Genomic DNA, 20415 nt, shown 5'->3' with positions numbered 1-20415 from the left:
TTTTGTTTTTTTTTTACAAAATCATACATTTAAACAAAAACCATACACTAAAACTCAGCATTGAAAATTGATATGAAGAAAGGCACAGATGAGTTAGCGTAACGATTAGTTCGTACTTTAGGGGGTAGAAGTTTTTTTTTGAACCGAGTTCGACTAATGGGAGGGGCTGGTTCGGGTAGTAGTGATCGGTGGCTCTTATTGGCTAGAACGGGTTTTCCAAATTGTTGAATAAGGTGTTTAAGCCGGACTTTAAGTGGAGGTGAATTTAATTTAGCGAGGGCTTGATCATAGGGTATGTCGCGGTTTCGGAGTATAGTCCTTGTTGCTCTTCTCTGGAAGGACTCTATGTCGCGTAATAGGTACGCTGTGCGGATAGCAGATGGACCCCACACCGGGCACACGTACTCGATCAACGGGCGCGCATAACACCTGTAGGCATGGAGAAGACTTTCATTGTCTCACCCAAAACACCTCCTATTGGTACAAACACCAAAAAAAAAAACAAGAAGACAGTGGGAAACAAATTAGAATGAATATTTCGGCCCTATGCCCAAGGGCTGTCCTCAGCAGTACAAATAAGAAAAAACAACTTGCAGGAGGATAAAATCAATAAAACTAAAATGAACAGTTTTTCAAAACAGTCCCAGCATCCTTACCTCAGCGAAGTTCAACCAGGACTGATAAATAAATTGTTATGAAACGAGGCAATTCATTGAAATGAAAGAAACATTTTAATTTATTCAATTAGAATGAATAAATTAGAAATATTCATTCTAATTTGTTTCCCACTGTCTTAAGAAATTCCCTATTGTTCTTCTTGTTTTCGGTGTTTGTGATGGAAAGGCAGTGCGGTCTTCGTCGTTATTTACGTCTCATTTTGGTAAGTGTCTGAAGTCTTGCATTCGCCTTGTGGACGGTTAAATTAATATGGGCACTGAAACTACAGTCACTAGTGAAAGTTACTCCTAAGATTTTCATTTCGTTCACAATCGGGAAAGGGACTAGAGGCATATCTATATTCCGCTTCAAAGGGTTGAAACGATTTATATTTGACTTGGCTACGTTGATGGTAAGATCATGACTTGAGCATTTGAGCAAAGGTTGTTTCGAATAAACAACCTTCCTGTTGTTTATTCGTATTTTTGATTACCAAAATCTTTATACTGGTTACCAATAGAAGTTAAAATGAAACCTATGGAAGCGTTTCTAAAATACATCATTGCAAAATTTGATGTAACAAATAGAGTGTCCAGAGTAAACGATTGATGTTTTTGTTGGACTTAAAGAAATGTAAACATTTTTGTCCAAATCTTTGTTAGGGTTGCTTCAATCCCCGTGACTTGAAAATCCGCTTATATAGAGCCTCTTAAATAAATTTCAGTAAAGTCTTCAACACGATGTCTTCCCATGATTGCATATTAGCTATGGTTCAAGTATTCCTGACGGTAGGTTTTGCATTACAAATTAATTTTATTGTTTTTCCCTCAGAGACGAATTATCACAGTGTCTAGTGATTACTAGTTGAACTATAGTTCTTGGCATGTTTGACGCTAATTGATTATCATTAATTTAGGAATGAGTGGAAGCTACATGACGTATTCAAAGTGATCTTTTACACCCGGGCACTAGGAACGAAAAAAAACAACAATCAGATGCATCTTGAATGATCTGTTTTTGGTTTTTCTAGTATTCCGCCTGAGCTGCAGAAATTGCTTCAATATCAGCTAGTCGTAAGGGTGTTAGCGCACCATTTATGTTTCTCTGTTTCTTTTTAAGTTTGACTTTTTTTTATTTATATTTATTCTTTTCGATTTATGTTTGACTTTCTATATGACTAATTTATTTTAGGTATAATATTCCTCTTTATTTTAAAAAAAAATATAGACAATTTTTGTAGGTTTCATTTCTTTTCTGACAGAGAGACAGACGGGTTTAACGGAAAGAAAAAAAAAAATAGTAGCGCTGATTTCCGTTTGTTATACCACAAATAACCCACACAATGCCCGAGGCATCGTAAGTTGAGTAACAAAACATATAACTGAAGAAGATGATGAACAGTAGAAATTGTCCGGAGTGAATTAAAACGGTATGCAAACTAGAAGGTGAAGACGCTTACACTTAAAGTAAGATGTACACCCGCTTAACCTTCAAGGCTGGTGAAGATTAGGGGGATTTCCTAGGCAGGTTGTGGTCCCAAAAGACCATTTTTTGGCCGTCACGTCAGTTCTTCCAGAATATTCTTTAGATTGGACTCGAGGGGAAATTCCCCATTCCCCCTATCTTTTTTTCTCAGTGCGTTTGGATATTACTAATGAGACACATGACTAAATTGCTTTGATTCTGAAAACTCTGAATGATATTGCAGTTTTAACATCTAAAAATAGTATATTTTATTCAAGTGATAAAAGCTCTTAAATTAAGAGTTAATAGTCAACAGGTATAGCTCTAAGATCTTGGGGCCCGGCCCTTCGGGAAGTTCATTACTTTTACGATTTAGCTCATTTGTTCCTCTAATTACCGTAAAACTTCCCTGTTTTGTATCTGTTCAACAAAATTTCACTTCGCCTTCTCCTTTCCAATCAGTAATTATCAGTATTAAAACTTCCCTGTTTTATCTCTGTTCAACAAAATATTGCTTCACCTTTCCAATAATCCAGTAATCATCATTACCATTTCCTGTTTTTTTTTCTGTTCAACAGACTGTTGCTTCAACAACAAAATGTTTCTGTTCAACAAAATGGTGCTTTATTTTCTCCTTTCCAATCAGTAATCATCATTGCCATTTCCTGCTTCGTTTCTGTTCAACTCGACTGTTGCTTCACCTTCTGGAAGGAGGAAAAGTAATGAATTTCCCTTCTGGAAGTTCATTACTTTTATGATTTAGCCCATTTGTTGCTCTAATTACCGTAAAACTTCCCTGTTTTGTTTCTGTTCAGCAAAATGTTGCTTCTCTTTTCCAATCAGTAATTATCATTACCATTTCCTGGTTGGAGCAGATCAAAAGATAAAATATCTATCAAAAGACGAGTTGATATAGATGGATATTAAACAAGCGTTTAAAGTGGCAGTTTTAGGTTTCTTTTCATTTTGGTGGTATTTCAATATCTCCAGTTACACGTTCATTTTTTTTTACCTTTCTTAGCTTGTATGTGCTAAGGGGGTGGGGTAGGTGTGAAAACTGGCGTAAGTGAATGTATTATAAAAGATAAGAAGATATAAAAAGAAATAATGATTTAGAAAACAAACTGTTAAGACGACCTTTATCTTGTGACGAAAATATATCTTATGCGCCATGGCTTCCATCAACTAAAGATAACCGACCGATTGATCTGTTTGATATAGTTTTCCATCGTCTCTTTTGGCTCTATAGAATTTTCTCTGAGAGCGTGATCTCTTTTTTTTTTCATGAGACTTGGTAAATTCCATTGCTTACAATTGTGAAACTAAATGCACCTTATCTTGCTGTCGTAAAAACAATTTCTTGTAGAAGCAACTGGTCGTTGACAACACTTTAAATTATTTTTTTGTCGGCTATTTGCTCTGTTGGGGAGTTAGTTGCATTGTACAAGTGCTCTTGAATTATCCCAGCCATTTCTTTGTAACCATAACCTTTTTTGGTTAGTAAAGAAGGGCTTTGTCTATAGATCCAACTAAGAAAGTGACAACAAGTTCTTCCTTCTTTTTAGTTGCAACATGGAGTTAAACTTAGACTATATGCTTGAAAAGATGTGGGAATATTTGTCTCTTATTCGTGTTTATACAAAGAAACCTGGTCAACCCCCTGACTTTGATGATTGTCTTATTCTGCGACGAGGGTGCTCCGTAGAACATGTATGTCATACAATTCACAGAACTCTGGCTGCTGTTTTCAAATATGCTATAGTTTGGGTAAGACATTTGACAGTTTCTTTTCATTCTTATTAGAATATTGACACTGGAATATCGATAAAATATTCTTGTGTTTCTATTGGCACTAACCACAAATGAGTATTATAAACTAGAAACAAGGTACTTTTTAACAGTTTGATTTGCCAATGGTTTGACTGCGGTACATTTTATCGCTTTCTCCCTCATCAGACAAAGTTTCATAAATTCTACTAGTGTTTCTTTATTTTTTGTAACAGATTCGTTGTTTATGTGCCATTGGAGGAAATATCATTGTTTCTGTTTTTTTTTTTTTCTAATTGGACTTGTCATTGTCATTGGACTTGTCATGGTCGTGGTCCCAATTGGTTAATTCATAAAGATCGAAATGTCATGCAGGATTCTTATTTAACAAATTGCTGCATATCCACCTTTTTTACCGAAATGTATCTGTCAAGACTGTGTTGTTTATGTAATTTCTGGCCTAGTCCCCTGTTGTGTATTGGTTATTCCCCCTCCCTTGATGCTCATTTTTGAACCTTTAGATTGTTGTAAGCGAATTGGCTGCATGCAAATTTTGATCTGGTGCCATTGGGGTTTGCAAGGATGTCCCTCGCTAAAAGAACGCCGGTGTAGGATTCTTTAGCCTTTGAGATCATTTTTGACCAATGCCACTAGAACTTCCTATTTTAAACCAAATGGTTCCCGTTTTTTCTAGGGTAAGAAAAGTTGGACCTTCTTTTCGATAACAACAAAAAAAATACATAAAAAAACAAAAATCATCAGAACAATATAATGCAGCAATCCCCATAAAGGCACCATGGCCTGTAAAGAAAGGGGGAAAATACAAACACTATTCAAACGCTAACTCATAAGCCGTTATCAGAAAATAAAATAAACAGAAAGAGCGACGGAGGGGAGAGAGAGATAGTGAGTGTGTGAAAAAAGAGAAAGTGAGTGAACGAGAGAGAGGAAAGATTTCAGCAGTTTAAAAGAATTTATTCTGATCACTCAGAAGAAAACTAGACCAAGAATCAATGGTAAAAATCCATCGGAAACTAAAATCAGCTTTACAAGTCAATCAGAGGTGGCAAATAGTGGCATTCTCGAGTCTAATCGTGAAGGGTATTCCATCTTACACTACACGCTACTAAGGGATTGAAATCAGATCTCACTGTTGAAGTATGCAGAATTAAATATTCTAAGAGCGATGGAGATGATAATTCGACCGATCAGATACAAAGGATGAAGTAAATCTAATGGACCGAGTAAGAGTAAAAATAAAAACGAAATCTCAAATGCGAAATTTAAAATTTCCGGTACCGGGAATCGAACCCGGGCCTGCTGGGTGAGAGCCAGCTATCCTAGCCACTAGACCATACCGGATATGATATAATAATGTGTTGAAAGTATATACCATAAGTCGAGAAACCACTGATTAATTATTTACTGTAGCATAAGCTTATCTTAAAATGGCACGAAGTAATTCCCAGCGCAAATACCGTGGAACTGAAGGAAAGTGAAGGATGTGTAAAAGGAATTTTAAGCTTTTCGACATTCAGGAAGGGTTTAGTTTCTGGACGATTCGTTGTCTGAAATGGGTTTTTTTGGTTTTATTATAGGAGTTAAAAAGGGAAAATAGACTTCCATACAACTGAGCATTAGGAAACATACGACTGAATTAAACGTTGAAAGTTGATCCTCTGGATATGCCCAGGGAAAATATGTTTGAGCCGTCTGAAAACACCAAGCACACCTTCATTTTAATCAAATTGGTATAGTGCTTAAAAGATAAACTATCATCAAGGATGATGGCTAAGAAACGGATATGGCCAACCTTTGATATACTAATAGACCCTTTGGACACAAGAATTTGAGCTAATTGAGGGTAAAACTGAGATAAACGAGAAAAAAACTAGATTTAAAAACGTTTAGGGCAAGAGAGTTAGCATCAAACCTAAGTTAAACTCTCTTGAACAAGTCCACTAGCCAAAAATGTAGGATGGCGCAAATAATAGCAATATTAGCAATTTGTATTTCTAACAGCGAAAATCTGGTCATTCACATAAGTTAAAAACAATTCTGGCCCCAAAATTACCCTTGAGGGACACCCTTATCAAATTTTGTGGGCGAACGGAAAAATGCATCAAAAGAGATAATTCTTTAAAACAAGTAAGAATTAAATCAACGAAATGCACTACGTATTACGCCAAAATCAGAAAGTCTAGAGAGAAGAACAGTGTGGGCTGGTGAATGAAAGGCTTTTCAAAAATCAAAAACTACTGCAGAGGAATCCAAGTGGAGTATAGTACAGAATGTAGATATAATTTAACAGAATGCACAAGTATGCTCGGTCGAAGGATTTCTACGAAAATCTTTTTGAAAATCTTGAAAAATCTTTACAAGTTAGAAAATTATGTATGAGCACCCGTATAATACAAACGGGCATGACCACCCATTTATATTGGGTTGGTTATGGAAAATAATACGTGGGAGACATGTCGCTTTTTACTTTTTCAATACTATTCTATTGACTCAGATAATATGTTATAAAGGTAAGATTTAAGAAGTACTTTTTTCAGGTAGTTCAATGTTTATTGTAACACTTCCGTGCCTGAAATTTCATTGATAATTCACAAATAGCACATAGATGACACATTACGCATTACGAAGTCAGTGTAATCTTCTTGACTCTGAAAAACCTTAGTTTGAATCTTGCTGTTGCATAGGCTGTTTGTATGATTTGGAGCCTTCACCCTTGACTTTTCGGCAGATACACATATTTTCGACTTTTTGACCGTTCTAAAATGACGGTGTTTAAATTTTGATCTGATGCCATTTTAGGCTTTGGGGATGCATAAAAGCACATGGCCTGTAAAAGAACGTCAAATTGGGTCTCGTCGGTTTTATTTTAGCCCTCAAAAAGGTATTAAAACTTCTAATTTACGATGAGCCCTTCACGATATTTCATTTACAGAAATATGACGTTTTACAATAATGACTCTCCAGTGTGACGGAAAAGGATATTCTTACTTTGTCCAGTGACAGAAATAATATTGGCACTTTCTCCAAATAGATAGATAGAGGCATTTACACCCGTATAAGAAGACACCTTTGAAATATTTTGTTCCTCAGCCAATTATTCTAACTAATGGTCAAGTTTTTATGAGCCTTTAAACAGCTCATCGGTGGAATCCATTCAAAATATTATTGCTAAAGAAGACAATATTCACAAAAATTCACTTGCAGAAAATTGCGCAAACACGAGTGTAAGTTTCCTTGTCTAAAATTTCTTGTACTTAAAAGTTATTCCAGGGGTACCATTTTTGTTGGGTTTAACCTTCCGTGAGTGCGACATTTTGACGGCTTCAATAGCTACCATTTTCACAGGGTTCAGTCGTAGAAAGCCTATTCATGGGATTATAGTCTATTGTTGACTTAATTCCCTCTTGGTATAAAGTTTCACGGTTTTTAATTGTTCATTAACAATGCAATTAAAAAGCTTGCTGCTCATTAGAGTAATAGGTAGCTGTATAAAAGCATTTTTGTAAACAAAATTCGAGATGCCTCTACCTATAATTATTTAGATTATATTACGCTTAAAACCAACTATAGATGGTGTGCACGCTTTGGCTTCAGATTACCTTTCTTCTATATTAACAGCGGAAAACTTTGTTATAATAGCTTTTTTATGATTTTAAACATGGCCTAGTAAAATCATGGTTAGCCTAGGGCTCTAAGCCAAGTGGTATTGGATACCATACTGATCAATTACCCTAGTCTTTGTGGAAACTAAGGCGAAGAGTAAGAAATAGAAATTTATAACCTCTATCCTCTATGCATAGGTATGATTGTGGATTTTGCCCCTCATTGGTCCAAGAACAAACATTTAAATGATTGCAGTTCAATTTTATTAAACTGTATCTGTCCTTTGAAATCCCACCGGAATATCCATTATACTTGCACAGAGATGGAATGGGGGGAGGGGTTCCTTTCTGTTAAATTAAAGCCTACAAAATGTAATTCTTTCGTTTCTTAACCCCTTCCTCTCTCCTTGGAAACCCCCCAAATTCCTCTCCCCTGAGTAGTTGGAGGTGTTCGTACATATGATATATATACAGAGTATGCTACTGTGTTTGGTGTAGAAAACGTATGCCTCACTAAACATTAATATTTAGGAGCGTATCTACAGTACATTTAAGTATAGTTGCTCGGACTTCTATTATATGTAGTTTGACATGTTAGTCTACTCTTACCGATTAAATCAGTGATTGTTGGTTTTGATTTACTTTGCGCTGCATGTAAAAATGAACAAAAAGAATATCTCTAACCAAGCTAAAAATTAAAATCATTATATTGTTAACTTAACGGTTATTTTCAGTTTTTTGATGCTTTATGTCTTTAGCGTCTTTTTGAGTTTATTACAGTCGAAATGCTTGTTTTCTCTGAATAGCTAAAGGCAATTAAGGGCTTTTTGGCCACCACCCGTACCAGATCGATCTTCAATTTTTCAATGTAAGTCAGAGATATCTTTCTCTGTTGGACGTACATGGTCTAGGTATTTCTTGAGAATACCTGTTTTTTTCTACTAGTTGTTGAGAGATAGGGTTGATATAAATCAGTAGGATTATATTGATAATCAAAAAAATTTAGGGATTGATTTTGTTTCATTGCGTAGCTAGAGCTTCAAGTACTGGTGGTATATGCTCTTTCTTAGCACCTTTGGGTGAAGGGTTACATTTTGGGAAAGTCTGGAACTTAAATTTATCTGTCATAAAAGGGCAAATACCACCCATTTATCCGTCTGTCTTTAGGGCAATTTGTCTCTTAATAATTCCTCTGGAAATTTTTACAGCTGCTAAAAAGCTTATTTTTACAGGGCACTAGCACCAAGTATTCACCTCAAAGAGTTGGTATTAGTCATATAATGAACGACGAAGATGTTATTCAGGTTATCAAAAAGTGATGGCTTCTGTTTTTGTTTTGGAATGAAAATAAAATTTACAAATATCAATACATCAAACTTCATGGTTTTTACCGAGCATTTACTTGTATATTTTCTAGTTCGCCAAGGATTTTAGGAAAATTGTTCGTCTTACTTAGCCATACGAAGATAAGAGACATGCCATCATTTAAAATCACTCTAAGAGAGCCAACCGGTTTTTTTTTTGCATTCATTGCAAGCTTCTGCCATGGTCTAGAAGCTTAGTTTCGAAATAAAAATTGTTTGTAAGACTCATGAAATTGTGCATGCCTTCCTTTATTTTCCACTGTAATTCTTATCACTGTAACATTCAACTTCGATAGCGTTAGTCATTCATCACCAGGCCACCTATTACTCATCTATCACTTCAGTTATTCACCTATTACTTCAACCGTAATAATTAAGGAAAATGCGAAAAAATGGAGAAAATTTTGAGGAAATCGCAACAAAACTGTAACCTGTCTAAGATACGTGACTGACATAACCGGACCGGATCTGCTTTCTTTGGTGGAGTTGGGGGGGGGGGTAATTTTGAAAATTAAGGTATTTGTTACTTACGAAAGGGTGACCAGATCTTAATGAAATTTAATATTTAGAAGGATCTTGCGCTTTAAAGCTCTAATTTTAAATTCCGACCAGATCCTTTGACACTGGGGGGAGTTGGAGAGGGGAAACCGGAATTCTTGGAAAACGTGGAAATTGGGGTATTTTTATCTTACGAATAGGTGATCGGATCTTAATGAAATTTGATATTTAGAAGGATTTCATGTCTCAGAGCTCTTATTTCAAATCCCGACCAGATCTTTTGACATTGGGGGGAGTTGGAAGGGAAAATCTTGGAAAATACTTGGAGTGGAGGAATCGGGATGAAGCTTGGTGGATAGAATAAGCAAATGTCCTTAATACATGATTGACGGAACCGTACTGGATTCGCTCTCTTTGGGGGAGATGGGGGGAGGGGTTCAGTGATTTGGCGAGTTTGGTGCTTCTGGACATGCTAGGACGATGAAAATTGGTAGGCGTGTGAGGGAGCTGCACAAATTGACTTGATAAAGTTATTTTCCCAGATTAGACCATCTGGGGGGCTAAAGGGAAAGGAAAAATTAGAAAAAATTAGGTATTTATAACATAGGAGTGGGTGATCGGATTTTAATGAATTTTGATATTTAGAAGGACATCGTGACTCAGAGCTCTTATCTTAAATCCTGACCGGCATTAAGCCTCTTATTTTCCTTTTAAATCAATCTATTGATTCATAGAATTTTGCTAGAGCTCATACCATATGATCTCTTGGCTCTTAGCTCTTCTTGCCTCGTCACAAGTGCCATATGAGCTCTTAGCTCTTGTTCAATGTCTTGCAGCAGTCATACGCGCAAGTGGATTTGGTTTAAACAAGGCACTTTCCATTGAGTTTTGAACTCTTCTACCGTGACTTTTTAGTTTGTTGGAGAGGTCATGCGAATTGCAGAAAAGTTCCCATATGCACACTCTTTAGTGAAAACGGCCTTGGTTAGCAGAGCTTCTAAACCATCTACTTCTTGGACTATTGTGGACAGAGGGCGGCTAGCTCACAAAATTACGTGAAGTGCTAGTTCCACACATTCTCAAGTGGTGGAATCATGTGTGCTCTATGTTACCCAGGCTTTTGGCGGCTCAACAGTAGTATTGACTTGTACAATAACAATCTGATGAAAAAGATAAAACAAAAGTTACACAGTTGAAAAGAACCGAATATCTTTCCTTTGGCAAGGTATCCAATTTCCCTCATAAATACTGTTATTGCTCAAAGATTAAAGATACATTCTTCAAAGCCTTAAATTCCACACCAGTAAATGATTCGAGTAAACCCACCAGCACGATTTACCTACCTTACATTCCGAAAATTACTTCAAAACTGAAAAAGTTTTAAAAAAATAATTTACGTGTTGTCTTCACAAAAAATTTAAGTATAATGAATCTTCTCAGTTTTGGTAAGGATAAAACCCCAGTTACTCATCTAAGAGGGGTGTATAAAATATGATGTAGAACCCATTAAACCATTAAAAATCACCCCTTAAGCCAGGCCCAATTCCTCTTGAAGATTAACAAGATAAACATGAACTGAAAAATTAGCTCATAAGATTAACAAAGACTTTTTGGTTAGTAACCCTTGTTCGAACTTTAGTTGACTTTTTAGTAGCCTTAGACTAATGACCCTTATCGTCGTCTCTCTTATTAGGTCTTTTCTTATTTTCCAGTCAGTAAGTCATATTAGTGTCATCGATAATTTAGCGTTTCTAAGAAATATTCATTGGTACGATTCTGATATTAATTGGGCCAAACTGAATAATGTTTTTCTTCAAGGGAACAAAACGAGTGGCAAGAGCAAATTTAGGAAACTAACTGACATTTCATGTACTGGATTGTAACAGGTTTTTCATATACCGGATAGTAACTAAAATATTAAAAATAATCATATGCACGATGGTGCAACACAATTATCTCTTGCGTGATAATTAATGCAAGTATGTTTTGAAAATTGACAATCTGGGTTGCAGCAGTAGCTAGCGACCTAGTAAGAAACGATCACATCACATACTAAGAAATACAATAACCGAAAAATCCTAAAAATAGTGTCAGAACAAAACACGAAGTGCACCATAAGAACCGCCTTGCCTGAAACTCCTATACAGGAAATATACATTCTCTTGGCTTGAATAACAAAGGAAATATGTTGGCTTGAAAAACAAGAAAAGTGGCTTGAACTACAACATTCTGCAACGAAGACATCTTTTTTTTCTCTTTTTTCCTCCTCAGCTAGCTTGGCATTGGAAATTCTTAGAGACCTATTTAACTGCTCATTTTAAAGGAAATTGCTACATCTAGTGACTTTTGTAATTAAAAAGAAAATAGTTTTTAAAATAGAATCCATCCTTACAAAAAAATGCGTTTTATTTCAAGCTTGATGAATGACGTTTTAATCGTAGTTGTAATCATATATGACGTAATAAGTGAATGCAATATTTACACATGTTCATCTTTCGGCAAGATAATATAAGAAACTAGCTGGGTCTCAGTATGGCACGCGGCAGGCTTCTATGTATGGATTCTCATTGTCCCTTGTGTTCTATTGCAGTTTTTTCAAAGATATTTGATTATTAAAGCAAGTCCAATTTCTAACAATGATATCTACTAAGATTCAAAGTTTTGGTTTTCTTTTTTACGGTTTTTGAATTACGCTTTTTTTTACGCTTTTTTTAGTTTTTTAGTTTTTTTAGTTGTTTACCTTTTTTTTAGTTGTTTACCTTTTTTAGTTTTTTTTCTTTTTTTTAAGTTTATTTTTCCTCTTTTTTTCCGGAGCTTGCCCCAGCAACACGTGTGCAAGGTGGTAATTTTTAACTGCGTAAAACTTGTGGATATACAACTGGTAATTCCTCTGATATACTCTGGTAATTCCTCAACACGCATTCTTTTTTTACTTTCTCTTTCAGCCGCAAGCCAGGTTTCGCGTTGTTCTTGTAATACATCGACACACTTTCTTTTGATAATTTCTCTCTGACCCGAAAGCCTAACCCCCTCGCCCCTAAAGCAACATGTTTGCAAGGTGCTAATTTTTAACTGCGTAAAACCTGTGAATATTCAACATTCTTCGCAGTCCCATTGTCTGTGCATATAAATAGATTTTTCCAGTTTACCGACTCTAGAACATGCAACATATAATTGTCCATGGGAAAAATAATCCGTATTAAGATCTATACCGCGTTTTTATAATGCTTGCCTTTGAGTTTTGTTGAAGGTGATTGCAAATGCTTATCGAATTGGGAATTGCAATCTTTTAAATTGAAAAGGCAGATCCGTAGGAATCATGGGAATGCGAGGAATAAGAACAGCCTCACCCTCGGAAGGCCCTGTCAAGATTGTTGTCTCTATTATTCGTAAAGCCGCAAGCCTGGTTTCGCGTTGCTCTAGTGATTCCTCGACACGCCCTCTTTTTTACTATCTCTGTCAGTTGCAAGCCTGGTTTTGCGTTGCTCTGGTAGTTCCTCGAAACGCCTTTGTTGACGTAAAGCCGCAAGCCTGGTTTCGCGTTGCTCTTATGATTCCTCGACACGCCCTCTTTTTTTACTATCTATATTTTTTACTATAGCTGCTAGCCTGGTTTTGCGTTGCTCTGGTGGTTCCTCGACACGCCTTCGTTGACTTAAAGCTGTAAGTCTGGTTTCGTGTTGCTCTGGTGATTCCTCGACACTCCTTCTTTTTTACTATCTCTTGTCAGCTGCAAACCTGGTTTCGCGTTACTCTGGTGGTTCCTCGACACGCCTTCGTTGACGTAAATAGGACTTCCTAATTCGGCCCTTTCTCTTTGAACCGCAAGCCTGATTTTGCATTGCTCTGGTTTTTCCTCCTGGTGTTGCCTTTTTGGTGACATTATGGGACAATTTCTCTTTGACATTAGTGATACTTTCTCTTTGAGCGACAATGTAATGGTACTTTTTCTCTGAGCCGAAATATTTTATATTGAATAAGACGTCATATTGAATATGACGTCATGTATTAAAATGAAAGCTTTCTTGACGTCATGTTGTGACAGAAAATAGATAACAGACAACAGACAGTACATTTCTATATATATAGAGACTAGCTGTTGGTGTGGAGCTTCGCGCCACGCCAACACCTAGTTAGTGGGGGCGTTTCGCGCCCCCCCCCCCGCGGGCGCAAGTCGTTACGCGCCATATTAGTTACGCGCCATTGTAGTTGTGTCACTTAGTCCCACCTGTGAATATAGGTATATATATATATATATATATATATATATATATATATATATATATATATATATATATATATATATATATATATATATATATATATATATATATATATATATATCAGGTTTACATTATCAGGTTAACATTTACAGATTATCAGGTTTACAGACTCTTGAACATGCAACATATAATTGTCTATGGGAAAATAATCCGTATTCAGATCTATACCGTATTTTTCTAATAATTGCCCTTGAGCCTTGTTGATGGTGATTGCTAATCGAATATTCCCTATGTCCCTGTCGTCATTTATATATCCCCCCTTTGCCCTTCCGGCGTCCCTGTTGTAGTGTCCTGGTCGTCATTTGTGTCCCAGTGGCTCTGTCTGTAATTTCTCTTTGAGTGTCCCGGTCGTCATTTATATTCCCTGTGTCCCGGTCTCGGTCTGTAATTTCTCTTTGAGTGTCCCGGTCGTCATTTATATTCCTTGTTTCCTGGTGTCCTGGTCGTCAAATCATCGACTGGGCTGTACCTGAATGCCAGGCGAAAATTTTCAGGTTACTCTTGTGATTCCTCGGCACGCTTTCTTTTGGTGATTTGATTCCTCAGCACACTTTCTTTTGGTGATTTCTCTTTGAGACGCAAGCCATTTCTCTTTGAGTTGTCCCGGTCCCGGTCGTCATTTGTGTTCCGGTCTGTCATTTCTCTTTGAGTGTCCCGGGTGTCATTTATATTCCTTGTTTCCTGGTATCCCGGTCATCAAATCATCGACTGGGCTGTACCTGAATGCCAGGCGAAAATTTTCAGGTTGCTTTTGTGATTCCTCGGCACGCTTTCTTTTGGTGATTTCTCTTTGAGACGCAAGCCTGTTTTCACGATGTTTTTGTGATTCCTCAGCAGGCTTTCTTTTCATACTTTCTCTATTAACCTCAAGCCAGTTTTCACGCTGTTGTCGTGATTCCTCGGCACGCTTTCTTTTCTTACTTTCTCCATTAGCCGCAAGCCTTTTGGCATGAACTCTTTGAGCAGCTTCCTCGGCTGTTTCTTCTGCCATTGTAGGTTCTTCTGTCATTTTAAGATCTAAATTAAAAATTTCTCTTTGAAAGGCCTTCTTATATACTTATAATGACGTCATATACAAAGCCTTTGACATCATAACAGACATGACGTCAGTCGACAAACAAATTCATGATGGCATAATGCTCAATCCTTATAATGCTGTCAGTCGACACACAAACATGACGTCAGTCAACACACAAACAACTTATTTTTATACATATAGATATACAATGGATCCATATACTACATTATAAATCTATATATATAAAAATAAGTTGTTTGTGTACTGACGTCATGTTTGTCGACTCTCGACTGTCGACTGACGTCATGTTTTTCGAGTCGACTGGCGTTATGTTTGTCGACTGACGTCATTATAAGGATTGAGCATTATGCCGTCATGAGGTTGTTTGTCGACTGACGTCATGTTTGTCGACTGACGAAATTACAGACCGGGACACAGGGAATATAAATGACGACCGGGACACACAAAGAGAAATTACAAACTGGGACACCGGGACACAAATAACGACTGGGACAAACAACCGGGACACAGGGACACAACTACAACGGGGGACACAAATCTATATATATATATATATATATATATATATATATATATATATATATATATATATATATATATATATATATATAAGTTGTTTGTGTACTGACGTCATGTTTGTCGACTGTCGACTGACGTCATGTTTGTCGAGTCGACTGACTTCATGTTTATCGACTGACGTCATTATAAGGATTGAGCATTATGCTGTCATTAAGTTGTTTGTCGACTGACGTCATGTTTGTCGACTAACAAAATTACAGACCGGGACACCGGGACACAAATGACGACCGGGACACAGGGAATATTAATGACGACCGGGACACTCAAAGAGAAATTACGGACTGGGATACCGGGACACAAATAACGACCGGGACACAGGGAATATAAATAACGACCGGGACACAGGGACACAACTACAACGGGGGACACAAATGACGACCGGGACACAGGGAATATAATTGACGACCGGGACACTCAAAGAGAAATTACAGACCGGGACACAAATGACGACCGGGACACAGGGATTATAAATGGACACAGGGAATATAAATGACGACCGGGACACTCAAAGAGAAATTACAGACCGGGACACAAATGACGACCGGGACACAGGGAATATAAATGACGAACAGGACACTCAAAGAGAAATTACAGACTGGGACACCGGGACACAAATGACGTCCGGGACACAGGGAATATAAATGACGACTGGGACACGGGGACACAACTACAACGGGGATGCCGGGGGCACAGGGGGATATATAAATGACGACGGGGACACAGGGAATGTTCGATAAGCAATCACCATCAACAAAGCTCAAGGGCAATCATTAGAATAACGAGGTATTGATCTGAATACGGATTGTTTTTCCCATGGACAATTATATGTTGCATGTTCAAGAGTCGGTAAACCTGACAATCTATATGCACAGACAATGGGACAGCGAAGACTGTTGTATATTTGCAAGTTTTACGTAGTTCAAAACACATATATATATATATCTATCTATATTCACAGGTGGGACACAGGGACACAACTACAATGGCGCGTAACTAATATGGCGCGTAACGACTTATGTGCGGGGGGAGGGCTTGGGGGCGCGAAGCGCCCCCACCAACTAGGTGTTGGAGTGGTGCGAAGCGCCACCCCAACAGCTAGTGGTTACATAAAAATGAATTAATAGTTGTTTTGTTTAGACTAAATTGACAAATGTGTAAAAATTGCCTGCGGCAGGAATTGAACATGCGACCTTTGGAGTCGAGTTCCGACAAGCTATTCACTGAACTAAGCAGACTTTTGAGGACACAATTCTGAAATAGTTTTATGTTACACATAAGAAATTATATTAATATAATGAAGAACGATCCGTAGCTCATAGTAACTGAAACATTCATTATTAGCAGTATTCTTAGCTTTAGTGGTAGTATTATCATCGGTAAGCTTTTACAGAGTATGGTGCAGTATTTGATTACAAGAAAAGGACTTCCCTTGTTAGTAAAGGGAGCTAAGAAAAAAGCCAATTTTGGGTTCAAGAATGGTAAGCGATATATGTACATGTATACACATGTTCCTGTTTCCCACGCCTGTTTCTCCCCTAAGGCCGTCTGATCAAAAATTGAAGATTGTCTATTTGTTCAAAACAGTAGAAAGGTCAGATAACTATGCCTTCCGGGTTGATATATCCCACATTCCTCGGGAAAGAGCTGTAAGTTTATACAAGTTGCCCATTAATGACGTTAATATAAGTTGCTCGTTAAAATAAGAAGTTTTTTATTTAAAAAAAGAGGCTTGTTTGATCATAGGTCATCTAAAAGCTTAAGATATAGGGTAAAATTTAAGAAAATGCTGAGAGAGATATCGAACAAAGTTAAACATACTATGTGCATGGTGGTTGTTAAAAATGCGCTTCAGTAATGCTAATGTAATGGCCAAGGGTATTAAATTGAAAATTTGGGGTTGTTTTGAGGGGATGTTGAAGAGTTGTCGGAGGGCACCCATATCTTCTTGCAAGTGAAGGATATCTGTAAGTGAGAACTGTATATATATATATATATATATATATATATATATATATATATATATTTGCAGCCCACATATATATATATATATCTATATATATAAAAATAAGTTGTCTGTCTGTGGATGGATGGATCAGGTGACGTCACCTGAAAAAACTGGATCAGGTGACGTCAAAACTGAAAAAACTAGAAAAAGGCAAAAACTACAAAAAAAACTAAAAACTAATAAAAAAAATAAAAAAGCTAAAAAACTAAAAAAACTAAAAAAAGGCAAAAACTAAAAAAAAAACTAAAAACTAATAAAAAAGCTAAAAAACTAAAAAACTAAAAAAAGGCAAAAACTACAAAAAAAACTAAAAACTAATAAAAAAAATAAAAAAGCTAAAAAACTAAAAAAACTAAAAAAACTAAAAAAAGGTAAAAAACTAAAAAAACTAAAAACTAAAAAAAACTAAAAAAAAAGGAAAAAACTGAAAAATAAGCTAAAATAAAGGTAACTGAAAAAACTAAAAAAAGGCAATAACTACAAAAAAAACTAAAAACTAATAAAAAAAGTAAAAAAGCTAAAAAACTAAAAAAACTAAAAAAAGGTAAAAAACTAAAAAAATAAAAAATAAAAAAAAAATAAAAAAAAGGAAAAAACTGAAAAATAAGCTAAAATAAAGGTAAAAACCAATAAAAAACTAAAAAGAAAAAAAGGAAAAAACTAAAAAAAATTTTCATCTAAAAAACTAAAAAAAACTAAAAAAGGTAAAAACTAAAAGAACTAAAAGAGAAAAAAATAAATGACGAAACTCAAAGAGAAAGCGACCAGGACAAAAGGAATGTTCGATTAGCAATCAACAAAGCACCGGGACACAGGGAGTATAAATGACGACCAGGACATAAGTAAAAAAAAAACTATCTATATATATAAAAATAAGTTGTCTGTGGATCTGTGGATCGTGGATCAGGTGACGTCACCTGAAAAAACTGGATCAGGTGACGTCAAAACTGAAAAAAACTAAAAAAAGGCAAAAACTACAAAAAAAAACTAAAAACTAATAAAAAAAATAAAAAAGCTAAAAAACTAAAAAAACTAAAAAAAGGCAAAAACTACAAAAAAAAACTAAAAACTAATAAAAAAACTAAAAAACTAAAAAAACTAAAAAAAAGGCAAAAACTACAAAAAACTAAAAACTAATAAAAAAAATAAAAAAGCTAAAAAACTAAAAAAACTAAAAAAACTAAAAAAAGGTATAAAACTAAAAAAACTAAAAACTAAAAAAAACTAAAAAAAAGGAAAAAACTGAAAAATAAGCTAAAATAAAGGTAAAAACCAATAAAAAACTAAAAAAAAACTGAAAAAACTAAAAAAAGGCAAAAACTACAAAAAAACTAAAAACTAATATAAAAAGTAAAAAAGCTAAAAAACTAAAAAAACTAAAAAAACTAAAAAAACTAAAAAAAGGTAAAAAACTAAAAAAAATAAAAAAAAATAAAAAAAAAGGAAAAAACTGAAAAATAAGCTAACATAAAGGTAAAAACCAATAAAAAACTAAAAAGAAAAAAAGGAAAAAACTAAAAAAAATTTTCATCTAAAAAACTAAAAAAAAATAAAAAAGGTAAAAACTAAAAGAACTAAAAAAGAAAAAAAATAAATGACGACACTCAAAGAGAAAGCGACCAGGACAAAAGGAATGTTCGATTAGCAATCAACAAAGCACCGGGACACAGGGAGTATAAATGACGACCAGGACATAAGTAAAAAAAAAATTAACAAAACTAAAAAGAAGGTAAAAACTACAAAAAAACTAAAAAGAAAAAAAAACTAAAAACTAATAAAAAAACTAAAAAATCTAAAAATCTAAATAAACTAAAAAAGAAAAAAAAAGGAAAAAAATAAAGGAGAAAAACAAAACTAAAAAACGAATGTATATACAGACCGGTACACCGGGATACAAATGACGACCGGGACACAGGGAATATAAATGACGACCGGGACACAGGGACACAACTACAACGGGGACACCGGGGGAAACAGGGGGATGTAAATGACGACCGGGACACCGGGACAGGGAATGGTCGATTAGCAATCACCATCAACAAAGCTCAAGGGCAATCATTAGAATCATGAGGTATAGATCTGAATACAGATTGTTTTCCCATGGACCATTATATGTTGCATGTTCAAGAGTCGGTAAACCTGACAATCTATTTATATGCAAAGACAATGGGACAGCAAAGAATGTTGTATATTCGCAAGTTTTACGTAGTTAAAACCATATATATATATATATATATATATATATATATATATATATATATATATATATATATATATATATATGGGACATAGGGACACAACTACAATGGCGCGTAACTATTATGGTGCGTAACGACTTACGCGCGCGGGGGGGCTTGGGGGGGCGCGAAGCGCCCCCACCAACTAGGTGTTGGGGTGGCGCGAAGCGCCACCCCAACAGCTAGTATATATATATATATATATATATATATATATATATATATATATATATATATATATATATATATATATATATATATATGCAGCAACTTAAACTACTTCTTTATAGCAAACGATAGCACAGAATATTTTACCTGGATCTTCGTGAGTGCTCGAGACTAGGAAAATCAAAATCCATAGAATCATCATTTGACACCGAATGTCTATTTGAACTCGTATTTGGCAAATCGGGGTTAGACAAGGGAAAGTAAAAGTAATTTTAGACGTTGTTCTAACGTTTTAACAAATATCAACGACAAGAAAGTTAAATTCTTATGGCACTTGGTGTTGGTATTAACCAAGTGGGTAAAATTCTAGTTAATTGACTTCTTGCTATTTCAGAAAGCGTTTAGGTTAGGAAAGTGAAACTTTCAGGGATAAATCTACAGACTAAAATATGTCCCGAGAAGGTATTTTGAAGCAACTACCTCCACTCCTTCTCCCTCTTGAGGGCCTTGACCTTCGATGACCTTTAAAAATGTGTGTTATAAAAGTGAAACCTTGCAAAATAGATCTTCTGCTTAAATGAAGTACAACAAAATTGTTTTCAGCCTCATAACTTTGCTCCAATCCATTTTATAAGGTTTGAAAGATATGAAACTACATTTCCTAAATCAAACAGTTCGTGGTAACGAACTGTAGTAAGGAGCGACCCGGCTCAATAGTAACCAAAACTAAA

The 20415-nt window shown here is 35.6% G+C and overlaps 2 protein-coding genes and 1 non-coding gene across 3 annotated transcripts in view; 1 reads left to right on the top strand and 2 right to left on the bottom strand.

The window, feature by feature from the left end:
• LOC136026045 (developmentally-regulated GTP-binding protein 2-like) overlaps positions 1 to 8887 on the top strand; it is a 41871-nt gene extending 32984 nt beyond the window's left edge. The window contains exons 6-7 of the mRNA XM_065702218.1: positions 3687 to 3888; positions 8744 to 8887. Coding sequence (XP_065558290.1) covers positions 3687 to 3888; positions 8744 to 8830 — 289 coding nt within the window. The 3' untranslated portion in view covers positions 8831 to 8887. The remainder of the gene's footprint in view (positions 1 to 3686; positions 3889 to 8743) is intronic.
• Positions 1 to 19913, bottom strand: part of LOC136026046 (FAD-linked sulfhydryl oxidase ALR-like) — an 86553-nt gene extending 66640 nt beyond the window's left edge. The window contains exon 1 of the mRNA XM_065702219.1: positions 19832 to 19913. Within this exon, the coding sequence (XP_065558291.1) occupies positions 19832 to 19886 (55 nt within the window). The 5' untranslated portion in view covers positions 19887 to 19913. The remainder of the gene's footprint in view (positions 1 to 19831) is intronic.
• On the bottom strand, positions 5179 to 5250 carry Trnae-cuc (transfer RNA glutamic acid (anticodon CUC)). The gene has a single exon. It is a non-coding gene; the product is annotated as a tRNA-Glu (tRNA).
• Positions 19914 to 20415: the final 502 nt, after the last annotated feature.

The sequence above is a fragment of the Artemia franciscana genome, chromosome 4 (genome assembly GCF_032884065.1).
Source record: "Artemia franciscana chromosome 4, ASM3288406v1, whole genome shotgun sequence".
NCBI classification, from domain to species: Eukaryota; Metazoa; Arthropoda; class Branchiopoda; order Anostraca; family Artemiidae; genus Artemia; species Artemia franciscana.
Note: the sequence above shows the minus strand (reverse complement) of the source record. Positions and strands in the feature narration are given on the sequence as shown.